Source organism: Salmo trutta, chromosome 34, assembly GCF_901001165.1.
Source record: "Salmo trutta chromosome 34, fSalTru1.1, whole genome shotgun sequence".
Taxonomy (NCBI): Eukaryota; Metazoa; Chordata; class Actinopteri; order Salmoniformes; family Salmonidae; genus Salmo; species Salmo trutta.
This window is the reverse complement of record NC_042990.1, coordinates 15,523,647-15,537,888: the sequence shown is the minus strand read 5'-3', so window position 1 is coordinate 15,537,888 and position 14,242 is coordinate 15,523,647. Positions and strand designations below refer to the sequence as shown.

The 14,242-nt window shown below is 41.7% G+C and overlaps 1 protein-coding gene across 1 annotated transcript; it reads left to right on the top strand.

Moving 5' to 3' along the window:
* Positions 1 to 320: 320 nt before the first annotated feature.
* Positions 321 to 13,929, top strand: LOC115173679 (krev interaction trapped protein 1). The gene is made up of 17 exons (XM_029731985.1): positions 321 to 523; positions 1,077 to 1,255; positions 1,975 to 2,131; positions 2,285 to 2,377; positions 3,616 to 3,745; positions 4,303 to 4,546; positions 7,590 to 7,705; positions 7,985 to 8,128; positions 8,349 to 8,505; positions 10,297 to 10,404; positions 10,504 to 10,660; positions 10,803 to 10,954; positions 11,183 to 11,349; positions 11,513 to 11,600; positions 11,694 to 11,900; positions 13,277 to 13,393; positions 13,598 to 13,929. The coding sequence occupies exons 2-17, from the start codon at positions 1,154 to 1,156 to the stop codon at positions 13,685 to 13,687; spliced, it is 2,229 nt and encodes a 742-aa protein (XP_029587845.1). The 5' UTR covers positions 321 to 523; positions 1,077 to 1,153; the 3' UTR covers positions 13,688 to 13,929.
* The last annotated feature ends 313 nt before the right edge of the window (positions 13,930 to 14,242 follow it).

Here is a 14,242-nt window from a genome sequence, read left to right as displayed (position 1 = left end):
ACTATTAATTGATCAAAGCACTTTCTGTAAGAGAATATGTATAATTAAATTGAGGGTTCATGTAAATTATCATACTAAAACACTTGGTAGCAGATACAAATATTTGGAAACATGCCCATACTCACAATTTATACCAATCAAATGAATTCAGAACAAAAGTTATGAGTCAAAGGTCACCTGGTTTATTTTATACCAAAGCAAATTACTTTCACATCCGATTTGATTTCTGTATAATTTATTTCCATCTGTCTACATTTTCAGAAGAAAAAATATGCGCACTAAGTCCACCCGACCAGCAGAGTTCCCTGTTGTCAAAACTAGTCAGTATAGGCGCAATGTGACTCTTTTCCATTTCACTTGCTGTGGTCGGCAACCGATGTTATGCTTTTAGGAAACACACAAATATCTGCTTAGAAGTTTGCCTAGTTTATTGTCACTGCGTGTCTATGCCTTATTACACCCGGGAAAAGGAAAACACCGACAATCTATACTTTTTAAAGTTTGTGATAACTCATAATTTCAGGTATGTTTGAAAGCGTTTCTCAAAATGTAACAGTGCGATACCTAAGCCTTCAAGTTATCTGACGTAAAGTTTCACATCTACTTCAAAGGACACAATGTAGCTTTAATGAAATTTCGTGCCGCATAGTACTTTTCATGTTCTATTTTATACTGTATGTGATATCAGCAGTCTTCTTGAGGAAGGCAACAGTATGCTTGGTTTCCGGGGCGTGACTTTTGTTTTGACATAACTTTTGACTTTTGAACGCAATCAAATTTGCCTTTTGAAAAGATTTTCGCCATAATTGTGTTACTATCATTATGCTATTTCATTTTAATGCGTTAAAGTAACAGCCTATGTGATCGTAGATATTAAGTAATTCATTACAAGTTAACAATTTAAAAGTCTTATCTTTTCAAGATTGATCAGCGATGAGAACAGTATAATGTGTAATAGCCTAGCCTATTTTTAAATAGTTAAAAGACACTCTACAATAGAATATAGATTATTAATAGAATAATCACGTTTTGCTGTCTCCCAATTAGATTCTGATGTATTATTTGTAACATTTCAGGCATGGTGCTCCTCACATTCCTCATAAATCAGTCCTTATGTAGGATGCTTGAAAGGGATTGAAGGCAAGTCAACGCCATGGGCAACCAAGACAACTTGGAAGATGTGTTTGTTGCTGTCATTCGTCCAAAGAATCAAGTCAGTCTGAGCTCTAAGGAATATCGGGCTAAAGCCTATGAGGTAAGACTACAGTATATTTCATATAACAGTAGCGACCATGCAACATCTAGCAACCTCATCCAGAGGTTAGGATCTCTTTGCATAACAGCAAGGGGTTGGAATGATAGTAGCAGGGTACTGTGTTTGTGTCCCAGTCTGGGCTACCCCCTGAATTTGTTACATTGATTTCAGAAGTGGGATACACATTTCATATACATGTTTAAGTAACACTGCGAGTAGCAGACTATAGTTAATGCAAAGTGTCAATGCCTTTATTAATACATTTAGTGTAAGGAGGCTCAGTTTTGCAAAGCTCCCTGGAAGTTCATAGTTCTGGTTTGTGCCTTGATCCTGAGTGGCGCAGTGGTCTAAGGCAGTGCTAAGGTATCACTAAAGACCCGGGTTTGATCCCGGCCTGTATTACAACCGGCCGTGACCGGGAGTCCCATAGGGCAGTGCACAATTGGCCCAGCGTCATCCGGGTTAGGGGAGGGTTTGGCCCGTGTAGGCCGTCATTGTAAAGAATAATTTGTTCTTAACTGACATACCTAGTTAAATAAGAAATATAAAATATTACCATGTCATCAACCCCAAATCTGCTTCAATATCACTTTACTTTAACCCAAATATTGTTCATGGCCAATTACAATTATTTAGCTTATTGTTTGATTTCATAAATGTATTTCTCGTTCAGTGTATGTTCCCCATCAACATGTGTAACCCTATTACCCATCCTTTAGATCCTGTTGATAGAAGTTCCTTTGGAAGGAAAAGAGAAGAAACGGAAGAAAGTCTTACTGGCGACCAAAATCCAAGCGAGTGGGGACACAGCCAGATGCATTTTGGATTATGTAGACGAAATGACTAAACCCATATCTAACAACCAGGGTTTTATTGGTAAATAAATACATCTTTGCTTCTTTTCTGTAATTATGGTAGCTTTCCAGGTTTGGATGTGAATCGTTTGTTAATGTAAAAGATTTATGAAGAGTAGAAAGACATTTGAAATAACAAATTGTGTCAAAGCGCTGATCCTGTTGTTCATCACAGGAAAGCGTGTGGTGCACATGAGGAAATTCCCTCTCGATGTTGACAATGAAGGGAAAGAGGTCTCCCTCTTTATTGTGCCAGTCAATGTCAAAGGTAGGACTTGACACTAACTTGTCAGCACATAACACATAAAGGGGTATAAATTATTAGAAATTGTATAAATGCTCATTAATTATAAACAGTAGGGACCGGAGTTATTGGATCCCTTGATAAAGATCAGCAAAAAAAGACTGTATAAAATGAATTATGCAAATACTGAGCTATATGTATGCTAAAAAAAGGAAACATTTTATTATTTTAAACTAATACAAATTACTCAGATAAATAGATTTTGTTTAAGAAGTAATAATAATAAAAAATAATCTCAAAGATGGGGTCAGAATTATTGGATCCACTGTTTTCTATACTCCAGCACCTGCCCCTTGCGAGGACCATGACACTGGGCCTTTTTCTAAAATGTTTTATGAGATTGGAGAACACATTTTGGAGGGATCTTAGACCATTCCTCCATGCAGAATCTTTCCAGATTCTAGATATCCTTCGCCTGTGCTTATGGACTGCCTTCTTTAATTCAAAAGACAGGTTTTCAACGGGGTTCAATTCTGGAGAATAAGATTGCAAAAGGTTGATGTTGTGATCAACTAACCATTTATTTGTGGATTTTTATGTGTACTTGGGGTTATTGTCTTGCTGGAAGATCCACTTGCGGCCAAGTTTCAGCCTACTGGCAGAGGCAACCAGGTTTTTGCCTAAAATGTCCTGGTACTTGGCAGTTCACGATGCCGTTGACCTTAACAAGTGCAAAATAGCCCCATAACATCAAAGATCCGCCACCATATTTAACAGTTAGGATGCGGTATTTTCTGTATATGCATTGTTCTTTCGAAGGCCAAATCCACCGCTGGTGTGCGTGGCCAAAGACCTTTATTTCCGTGTCATATGACCAGGTTCAGGAGGCTGAAACTCGTCTGCAAGTTGATCTTCCAGGAAGACGATAACCCCAAGCACGCATCAAAAACCAATCATTTTGACCTGTATCTTTTATTATTTGTTAAACAAATATTGTATTAGAAATTGTATTAGTATAAAATAATATAATTTCTGTTTTTTTTGCATACAATATAGCTCAGTATTTGTATTATTTAATACTATATAAAATGTGTATTATTTGCTCCTTTATCGAGGGATACAATAATTCCGGACCCCACTGTAAGTGAAAGAGTGTTAGTCCATTTTTGTCCGGTGTACTTTTTAAACCATTCCTAATTATATAGTTTAGCTAGCAATGTTTTTTTTATTGTTGTGTGCTGCGTATTGGTCTTTCTGAACAGATAACAGCAAGCCTATCTACAGCCCTGGTAGCCCCAGTTTTTACTGCCTACAGGATATCATGCGTGTGTGTAGCGAGACCAGTGCTCACTTCTCCCCTATCACCTCAAAGATGCTCCTGGCCTTGGACAAGTAAGTCTTTGTCTATGATTTCATATTGAAGTCATTTAGCAGGCACCCTGATCCAGTGTGACTTACTGTTTTTGGTGTGTATCAGAGAGCTGAAAATCAGTGTAAATGGTAGCATCACTTACTATACCATCTGCATGTCTGTTGTATTTAGGCCACTTCGTTGTCGGTAGGTAGCCCAGAGGTTAGAGAGGTGGACCGGTAACAGGAAGGTTGTTGGTTTAATTCTCGGGCCGGACGATGAAAAAAGTGGGGAACTAGATTGGTTACTGGAGGGCTGCTGGTTTCAGATCATTAATATTATCCACTACTGTTGTGCTCTTGAGCAAGGCACTTAACCCCGCTGCACTGCGACTGTCGTTGTGCTGCTTCCAGCCTCCTGTGAGTTTGTGGTGTCCGGGGAGTTGGGATTGGGAATAACAAAAGCTATTTAAAGCGATTTACAGTGCAGTGAGTGGCACATAGTAGATAATTCACCCACCATAGAGACATTGGTAAACCTTACCAGAACGTCACCTACTAAACCTTGACCTTTGAACTTGTCCACCTGCCTTATCCAGGTGGCTGGCAGAGCAGCACACCATGCCTCATGCCATTCCAGCTCTGTTCCGGCCTACGCCGGCGGACCGAGTCAAGACCAACGTGAGTAACCCTGCCTACATCAGAGAGGGCAAACCCAGTGACGGGGGTTTGCACATGGGTTACACTGCCTTGGAGATCAAGAGCAAGATGCTGTCACTGGAGAAGGCTGACATGTGCATTCAGAACCCTCTCTACGGCTCAGACCTGCAGTATACCAACCGGGTGAGTGCCCTTTGCCCACATACTGTTTTTTTATTTTTTATTTTTAGGGGTAGATCAGCTTTACAGATAGATTGTAGCTTCCATCAATGTAATTGTCTACATAATTTTCAATCCCCCATATATATATTTATTGATTTATTTATAAATATATACAGTACCAGTCAGAAGTTTGGACACACCTACTCATTCAAGGGTTTTTCTTTATTTTTACTATTTTCTACATTGTAGAATAATAGTGAAGACATCAAAACTATGAAATAACACGTGGAATCATGTAGTAACCAAAAAAGTGTTAAACAAATCAAAATATTTTATATTTGAGATTCTTCAAAGTAGCCACCCTTTGCCTAGATGACAGCTTTGCACACTCTTGGCACACTCTTCTCTCAACATACATAAACTCAGCAAAAAAAGAAACGGCCCTTTTTCAGGACCCTGTCTTTCAAAGATAATTCATAAAAATCTAAATAACTTCACAGATCTTCATTTAAAGGGTTTGAACACTGTTTCCCATGCTTGTTCAATGACCCATAAACAATTAATGAACATGCACCTGTGGAACGGTCTTTCAGACACTAACAGCTTACAGACAGTAGGCAATTAAGGTCACAGTTATGAAAACTTAGGACACTAAAAGGCCTTTCTGCTGACTCTGAAAAACACCAAAAGAAAGATGCTCAGGGTCCCTGCTCATCTGCGTGAATGTGTCTTAGGCGTGCTGCAAGGAGGCATGACGACTGCAGGGCAATAAATTGCAATGTCCGTAATGTGAGACACCTAAGACAGTGCTACAGGGAGACAGGACAGACAGCTGATCGTCCTCGCAGTGGCAGACCACGTGTAACAACACCTGCACAGGATCGGTACATCCGAACATCACACCTGCGGGACAGGTACAGGATGGCAACAACAACTGCCCGAGTTATACCAGGAACGCACAATCCCTCCATCAGTGCTCAGACTGTCTGCAATAGGCTGAGAGAGGCTGGACTGAGGGCTTGTAGGCCTGTTGTAAGGCAGGTCCTCACCAGACATCACCGGCAACAAAGTTGCCTATGGGCACAAACCCACTGTCACTGGACCAGACAGGACTGGCAAAAAGTGCTCTTCACTGACGACTCGCGGTTTTGTCTCATCAGGGGTGATGATCGGATTCGCGTTTATCATCAAAGGAATGAGCGTTACACCGAGGCCTGTACTCTGGAGCGGGATCGATTTGGTGGAGGGTGTGTCATGGTCTGGGGCGGTGTGTCACAGCACCATCGGACTGAGCTTGTTGTCATTGCAGGCAATCTCAACGCTGTGCGTTACAGGGAAGACATCCTCCTCCCTCATGTGGTACCCTTCCTGCAGGCTCATCCTAACATGACCCTCCAGCATGCCACCAGACAATGCCACCTGCTCGTTCTGTTCATGATTTCCTGTAAGACAGGAATGTCAGTGTTTTGCCATGGTCAGCGAAGAGCCCGGATCTCAATCCCATTGAGCACGTCTGGGACCTGTTGGATCGGAGGGTGAGGGCTAGGGCCATTCCCCCCCAGAAATGTCTGGGAACGTGCAGGTGCCTTGGTGGAAGAGTGGGGTAACATCTCACAGCAAGAACTGGCAAATCTGGTGCAGTCCATGAGGAGGAGATGTAGTTCATACATACATACATACATACATACATACATACATACATACATACATACATACATACATACATACATATAAATACACATATCTTTTAAAAATATATTTTCCTTCTAACCCTGCCAACCCTCCCCTAATTGGACTAAACTAATGAACAACAACACTTTGGCTTCTACTTCAAGCTTATACACACTATATACATTTTACGTAAACAATTTATTTTACAATATTTAGATATGTTTGTTTTTAGTCCGGTCCTTCCTCTTACCTCAACCTCTCCCATCTATTTCTGATGTCCATCCAGTTTGATTTCTATTTGCCAAATATTTTTAACTGTGCTGTTTCACAAAAGTTCTGAACCTTTATACATTTTACATACACAGTATATTTTACATTTGTTATCTTGTTATTATTAGTCCCACCCTTCAGCTCCATTCAACTCCTCCCATCTGTCTCTTAACACCATCCATATTGGATTTCTATTTTCAATTGTGCTGTGATGCTGAACAAAAGTTCTGAACCTTTATATTCTCATAGTTTCTACAGATTGTAAATTAAAGCTAAACATTTTTGCTAAAAGTATTATTACATTATTGATCGGCTGACTGTGACTTTTCAAATCACCCAGTATTGCTATCTGCAGCATTAGCTCCAGGTAAATGTTACAATTCTTCAGCCATTCCTGGACCTGTGACCAAAAACAAGCTACATATGGACAGTACCAAAATAAATGATCTAATGACTCTGTCTCTTTGCAGCAAAATCTGCAGAGCTGGGAAGGTTGTATCCCCCATATATATAACATTCTATTTGTTGCAAGAATTTTGTATAATCATTTAAATTGAAAAATTCTAAGTTTTGAATACAGCTTCGTTTTACGTATCAGTTCATAATCCATGTGTTGTGGAATCGGTACGTCAAAACAATCTCTTCCCCACTATATTGCAATAGCCTTCCCTATAGCTCAGTTGGTAGAGCATGGTGTTTGCAACGCCAGGGTTGTGGGTTCGATTCCCACGGGGGGCCAGCACAGAAAAAAAAAATTATGAAATGTATGCATTCACTAAGAGCGTCTGCTAATTGCTAATTCACTAAGAGCGTCTGCTAAATGACTAAAATGTAAAAAATGCAATATATATGGCACAGCTGTAATTGTTTTGGTCTTTAAATTAAACTGGTATATATATTTTTTTATTCATCACAATTTTCTTTAACCACTTTTGGTATTTAATGATAGCGTTTTTTCCAATCCTTATCCTCTCCTGAGGGACGACTTACAAGACAGTTCACATATTTGTTTTAGCCCTGCACTGATATACTTTTATTTTAAACAGTAATACTTTGTATCATCATCAAAATATTTGAACATAAACTAGTGTTTACGTATCCTCTCTATTTTTGCCATTTCTAGGTGGACAAAGTTATCATCAACCCTTACTTTGGCCTTGGTGCACCAGATTACTCTAAAATCCAGATCCCTAAGAGAGAAAAGTGGCAGCACGGCTCTAACAGTGTGACAGAGGAAAAGTGAGTGAGCGTCCCAAAATTTTACTTCAAAACAACTTCATGTATTTTCATGACCAGGGTTCAAATAGTATATGTTTTCCTTCAAATAGTTTGAGCATGTCTGGAGTGCCAAATGGGCAACTTTGCTCATTTGGGACAATTCCATCTGTTACACTGCACCAGGCAACCTCAATCAAGCCCAATTCTGTATGGCATTCTCTGGAGTTTGGGCCTTTTCAAATGCTTCATGACATTGTGAAGTCAGTGATTGAACGGGCCTATTCTCTGTCTCCTCCCTAGGGAGCGTCAGTGGGTGGATGACTTTCCCCTCCACCGCAGTGCCTGTGAAGGCGACACAGAGCTGCTCACCAAGCTCCTGGAAAGTGGCTTTTCAGTCAAACAGCTGGACAGCGACCACTGGGCCCCCATCCATTACGCCTGCTGGTACTTATCATACGGGGGATGTTGTGTTTTAGCACAGCTGTAGACCAAAATAAGTGGCGGGGTGCCATTTTGCTGAAAAACAAATCCCAGATTGTAAACCAATTCCCTAAAGTAAATGTTAAGTCCTCTATGGACAATAACGTTTCTATTTTTTTTTTTTTTTTTTATCGAACAGCTATCATCAAATAAGAGTAAAACTTCGGTGTTGTTTTGAATGTAGGTATGGTAAAGTGGAGGCGACCAAGCTACTGCTGGAGAAGGGAAACTGTAACCCCAACCTGCTGAATGGCCAGCTGAGCTCCCCGCTGCACTTTGCTGCTGGAGGGGGCCACTCACAGATAGTACAGCTTCTGCTCCAGCATCCTGAGATAGACCGGGTAAGACTGAGACGGGGGTTGCTAAACCTAACCCTTTTCTTAATGTTAACCTCATACTCCTAACCTGCTATGTTAATTATCCTAACCTGCTGCCTAAGTTTTGCTAACTTGTTACGAAAAAGTAACTCCGGTATCGAAATGGCGTGAAAATAGTCTTTCCCTTATGGCTAAGGTTATGACTAGGGTTAGACTTCAGCCAGGGTGTGGACATGAAGCTGGATTAAGGTTACGGCAGGGTGTGGACGTGAAGCTAGGGTTGGTTTTAGGGTTGAGCCGGGGTGTGGACGTGAAGCTAGGGTTAGTTTTAGGGTTGAGCCGGGGTGTGGACGTGAAGCTAGGGTTAGGGTTAGGGTTGAGCCGGGGTGTGGACGTGAAGCTAGGGTTAGTTTTAGGGTTGAGCCGGGGTGTGGACGTGAAGCTAGGGTTAGTGTTGAGCCGGGGTGTGGACGTGAAGCTAGGGTTAGGGTTGAGCCGTGGTGTGGACGTGAAGCTAGGGTTAGGTTTAGGGTTGAGCCGGGGTGTGGACGTGAAGCTAGGAATAGGGTTAGGGTTGAGCCGGGGTGTGGACGTGAAGCTAGGTTTAGGGTTAGGGTTGAGCCGTGGTGTGGATGTGAAGCTAGGGTTAGGGTTGAGCCGTGGTGTGGACGTGAAGCTAGGGTTAGGTTTAGGGTTGAGCCGGGGTGTGGACGTGAAGCTAGGAATAGGGTTAGGGTTGAGCCGGGGTGTGGACGTGAAGCTAGGTTTAGGGTTAGGGTTGAGCCGGGGTGTGGACGTGAAGCTAGGTTTAGGGTTGAACCGGGGTGTGGACGTGAAGCTAGGGTTAGGTTTAGGGTTGAACCGGGGTGTGGACGTGAAGCTAGGTTTGGGTTAGGGTTGAGCCGGGGTGTGGACGTGAAGCTAGGGTTAGTTTTAGGGTTGAGCTGGGGTGTGGATGTGAAGCTAGAGTTAGGGTTAGGGTTGAGCCGGGGTGTGGACGTGAAGCTAGGTTTAGGGTTAGGGTTGAGCCGGGGTGTGGACGTGAAGCTAGGTTTGGGTTAGGGTTGAGCCGGGGTGTGGACGTGAAGCTAGGGTTAGTTTTAGGGTTGAGCTGGGGTGTGGATGTGAAGCTAGAGTTAGGGTTAGGGTTGAGCCGGGGTGTGGACGTGAAGCTAGAGTTAGGGTTAGGGTTGAGCCGGGGTGTGGACGTGAAGCTAGGGTTAGGGTTGAGCCGGGGTGTGGACGTGAAGCTAGGTTTAGGGTTGAACCGGGGTGTGGACGTGAAGCTAGGTTTAGGGTTAGGGTTGAGCCAGGGTGTGGACGTGAAGCTAGGTTTAGGGTTAGGGTTGAGCCGGGGTGTGGACGTGAAGCTAGGGCTAGGGTTAGGGTTGAGCCGGGGTGTGGACGTGAAGCTAGGCTTAGGGTTAGGGTTGAGCCGGGGTGTGGACGTGAAGCTAGGAGTAGGGTTGAGCCGGGGTGTGGACGTGAAGCTAGGAGTAGGGTTGAGCCGGGGTGTGGACAAGCGCAAAGGGTGGAGAGACAGCAGAAGGCCGTCAGCATGGTTTAAACCTAATTCCAACACGTTTGAATTCCCAATTCAACACCTTAATGTGCTGGAATAAAAGCCTGCACACCCAGTATCTCTCCAAGACCTGAATTGGAGAAGCCTGGTTGAATACAGTATATCCTCCATCCTATTTGCATGATGGCCACATACTGTGCTGGTACCAGTGGAACATCATAGTTTAGGACTTCAATATGTTTCCAGTAGTAAGTAGCAGTTAGAAAGTAACTTTGCTTGCTTGTTTTTATTAGCACATAGAGGATCAGCAAAAGAGATCGCCCATGCAAATCTGTGAAGAGAACAAGCAGAACGAATGGGAGGAGACAGTGAAACTCCTACAGCAAGCCAATAACAAACCAGTGAGTGTGAAGTGTGTGTGCATGTATGCTACACAGACTTGTCAAAGACTTTTATTAAGTTTAGAAATGTATACAAAAAACGGTGTTTTCCATCTGCAGTACGAGAAAGGGCGCATCTACCGCATGGACGGCTCGTACCGCTCGGTGGAGCTGAAGCACGGCAACAACACATCAGTGCAGCAGATCATGGAGGGCATGCGGCTCTCCAAGGACACCCAGCAGTACTTCACCATCTGGATTTGCTCTGAGAATCTCAGTGAGTCACACATACACAGATCCAAAATGGCCGCCCAATATCTAGGCTTAGGTAGTATATGCTTGTATTCGTAATATCTTATTTCCAGGCTACCTGTGCTTATTTTACCCTTTGTGTGTTTCTGTGTCTTGTCTTCCATCAGACCTGCAGCTGAAGCCCTACCACAAGCCCCTGCAGCACCTGCGTATCTGGACCGAGATTGTCACTGACCTCACTGTCCTGGACCCCCAGAGGGAGAACCCACAGCTCTTCCTCCGTAGAGATGTCCGTCTGCCCCTCGACATTGAGAAAAAGGTTTGTAACCAATTTCATTTTGATGAACTTTATTATTCCCTTGGGGAAATTCTGCATCTGTAAAGCAAGGATTTGGGATTTTGAATATTGATTGGATCAGTGTTTCTCAACTCTGGTTAAGTGTGCATGCTTTTGTTCCAGCCCAGTAATAATACACCGGATTAAACTAATCAAGGGTTTGGTGTTCAAGTTAATCCATCCATGATTGGCTTGAATCTTCTCCCCCAGATTGAGGACCCCCTGTCCATCCTGATCCTCTTTGATGAGGCCAGACACTGCCTCCTCAAGGGCTTCTTCCCCTCCCCAGACAGCAAGCTGATCACCCTGGCCAGCTTGCTGCTGCAGATCATCTATGGAAACTATGAGAGCAAGAAGCACAAGCAGGGTTTCCTTAAGTAAATATCTTAAATCGGTCCCTGAATTGAATCAATTTAGCATAATACTCTTCTTTAAAACTGGTGAAATCTTGGTATGATAATCAAAGATAAGGTACAGTACATAAACCTGTGGTAATATGATCTACTATTGACATAACCGTAAATGTTTTGTTTTCAACAGTGAGGAAAACCTGAAATCTATTGTCCCGATATCCAAGGTGAAAAGCAAAGCGCATCATTGGACAAACAGGATTCTTCATGAGTATAAGGTTAGGTTTATTTTCATTATTTAGTTTTTGTGTAATATACATTTATATCTGTGTGGTCAAACTCTTACCCTTACTTCACCTTATCTGCCACAGAACCTCAGTATGAGTGAGGGTGTGAGCAAAGAGATGCACCACCTCCAGAGGCTCTTCCTGCAGAACTGCTGGGACATCCCAACATATGGTGCTGCCTTCTTCACGGGCCAGGTCTTCACCAAGGCTAGCTCCAGCAACCACAAAGTAATCCGCGTCTTCGTGGGTGTCAACACCAAGGGCCTGCACCTCATGAACATGGAGACCAAGGTGCCCCGGGGCTATTTGTTTGTTGGGACCAGAGTATATGTATACAGAGAAAACTAATGGTGGAAAAAGTACCCAATTGTCATACTTGAGTAAAAGTAAAGATACCTTAATAGAAAATGACTCAAGTAAAAGTCACCAAGTAAAATACTACATGAGTAAAAGTCTAAAAGTATTTAGTTTTAAACATACTTAAGTATCAAAAGTAAAAGTATAAATCATTTCAAATTCCTTATATTAAGCAAACCAGAAGGCACCATTTTCTATTTTTTTTAAATTTAAATGTATGGATAGCCAGGGGCATGCTGCGACCCTCAAACATAATTTACAAACAAAGCATGTTTTTTGTGAGTCTGCCAGGCAGTAGGGATGACCAGCGATGTTCTCTTGATAATTGTGTGAATTAGACCATTTTCCTGTCCTAAGCATTCAAAATGTAACGAGTACTTTTGGGTGGCAGGGAGTAAATCTGTATGATCTGTATGGAGTAGAAAGTACATATTTTTCTTTAGGAATGTAGTGAAGTAAAAGTATAAAGTTGTTAAAAATATAAATAGTAAAGTACAGATACCACAAAGAATGACTTAAGTAGTACTTTCAAGTTATTTTACTTTATTACTTCACTGGAGAGAACCTTGTTTAACCATGCAGTATACAGAATACAGTAGTATACTAAGATGCATGAAACATACTTCAGAAACATACTTAAGCTGAATACATTGAGCGATCTGTTTAATCTACTAGCACACAGCTCAGACACCCATGCATACCCCACAAGACATGCCACCAGAGGTCTCTTCAAAATCCCCAAGTCGGGGAATAGACTATGGGAGGCGCACAGTACTACATAGAGCCATGACTACATGGAACTCTATTCCACATCAGGTAACTGATGCAAGCAGTAGAATCAGATGTAAAAAACAGATAGAAATACACCTTATGGAACAGCGGGGACTGTGAAGAGATACACAAACAGGAACAGACTCACACATACAAACGCTAGCACACAAATCTACACACACACGTACATTGTAATATTGTTGTATGGTGGTATTATGCATTTTGTATTGTAGATATGTAGTGGTGTAATAATGTTATGATGTACTGTTTTATCTTTTGTTTCATATGTAATGCAAGTGCATTAATGTGTTTGGACCCCAGGAAGAGTAGCTGCTGCCTTGGCAGCAGCTAATGGGGATCCCTAATAAATACAAATACATTCTTATCTATTGGTCACAAAGTAAGCATGGATGTAGATATCTAAGTATAGAAAGTACGCCTCAAAAGTATCGATTTTAAAAGCTTTGTATATTTTTTACATTTTCATGTAAATGCCCTGTTACTGATACTTGTGCACATGTTCTACTGTGTATCTGTAGGTCCTTCTTATCAGTCTGGAGTATGGCTCTTTCATGTGGCAGCTAGGGCACGCTGATCAGTACTTCCAGATTCACAGTCTGGAAAACAAGATGAACTTCATTGTGCACACCAAACAGGTAACTATAGGACCTTTCCCAAGTCATTCCAATGGATGTACCTGTGATTATGTTGAATCAATGTGTTGTAGCCTGGAAAACAGTGCAGATTGTATGATTTGTAAGAAAATATTAACCGTAGCGTACAGCTCTAACTCTAGAGTTTAATCTGGGCAATATTACATGAAATTGCTTATTCATGTGCTTCTCTTCTTTTCTCAATAGGCTGGCCTTATTGTTAAACTGTTAATGAAGTTGAGTGGACAAATGACTCCAAATGACAGAAGTTTAACAGACAAGTATGCATATGGTTGACTCAGCTTCAAAGACGATATTATTCCTATGTACTTTTTTTGTCGATTGCTTTGCTTTCTTGTATTGGACCATTGCTTTTTTTGAGGAAAAAAATCTGTTTTCACCAAATACATCATTTTTTATCACATCAGAATAAACGTTTCACATTTTGTTTATTTGATATTCAGATTTCTGTAACATTTCATGGTTGTAAATAATGTGTATTTAATGGTTCATCTTAATAAAATGAATAATATGAGTGCGAGTAATTCCTTGTTTTGCTGAAAAATACAAGTCCGTCTTAAGAACAGATTTAAAAAAAAAAAACTTGTGTGCATGCAGTGCAGTGCAAAGCAAAGATACATTAATTAGGCCTAATAAATTAAAGTCAATCTCAGATAGTCAATGAAATAGTGTGGTGCCAGTACAACAACCTCTCTCCCTCAACATGGGCAAGACAAAGGAGCTTATCGTGGAATACAGGAAACGGAGGGCTGAACGCGCCCCCCTTCACATTGATGGGGCTGTAGTGGATTTGGCATGGGCCCTCAGATCCTCAAAAAGTTATACAGCTGC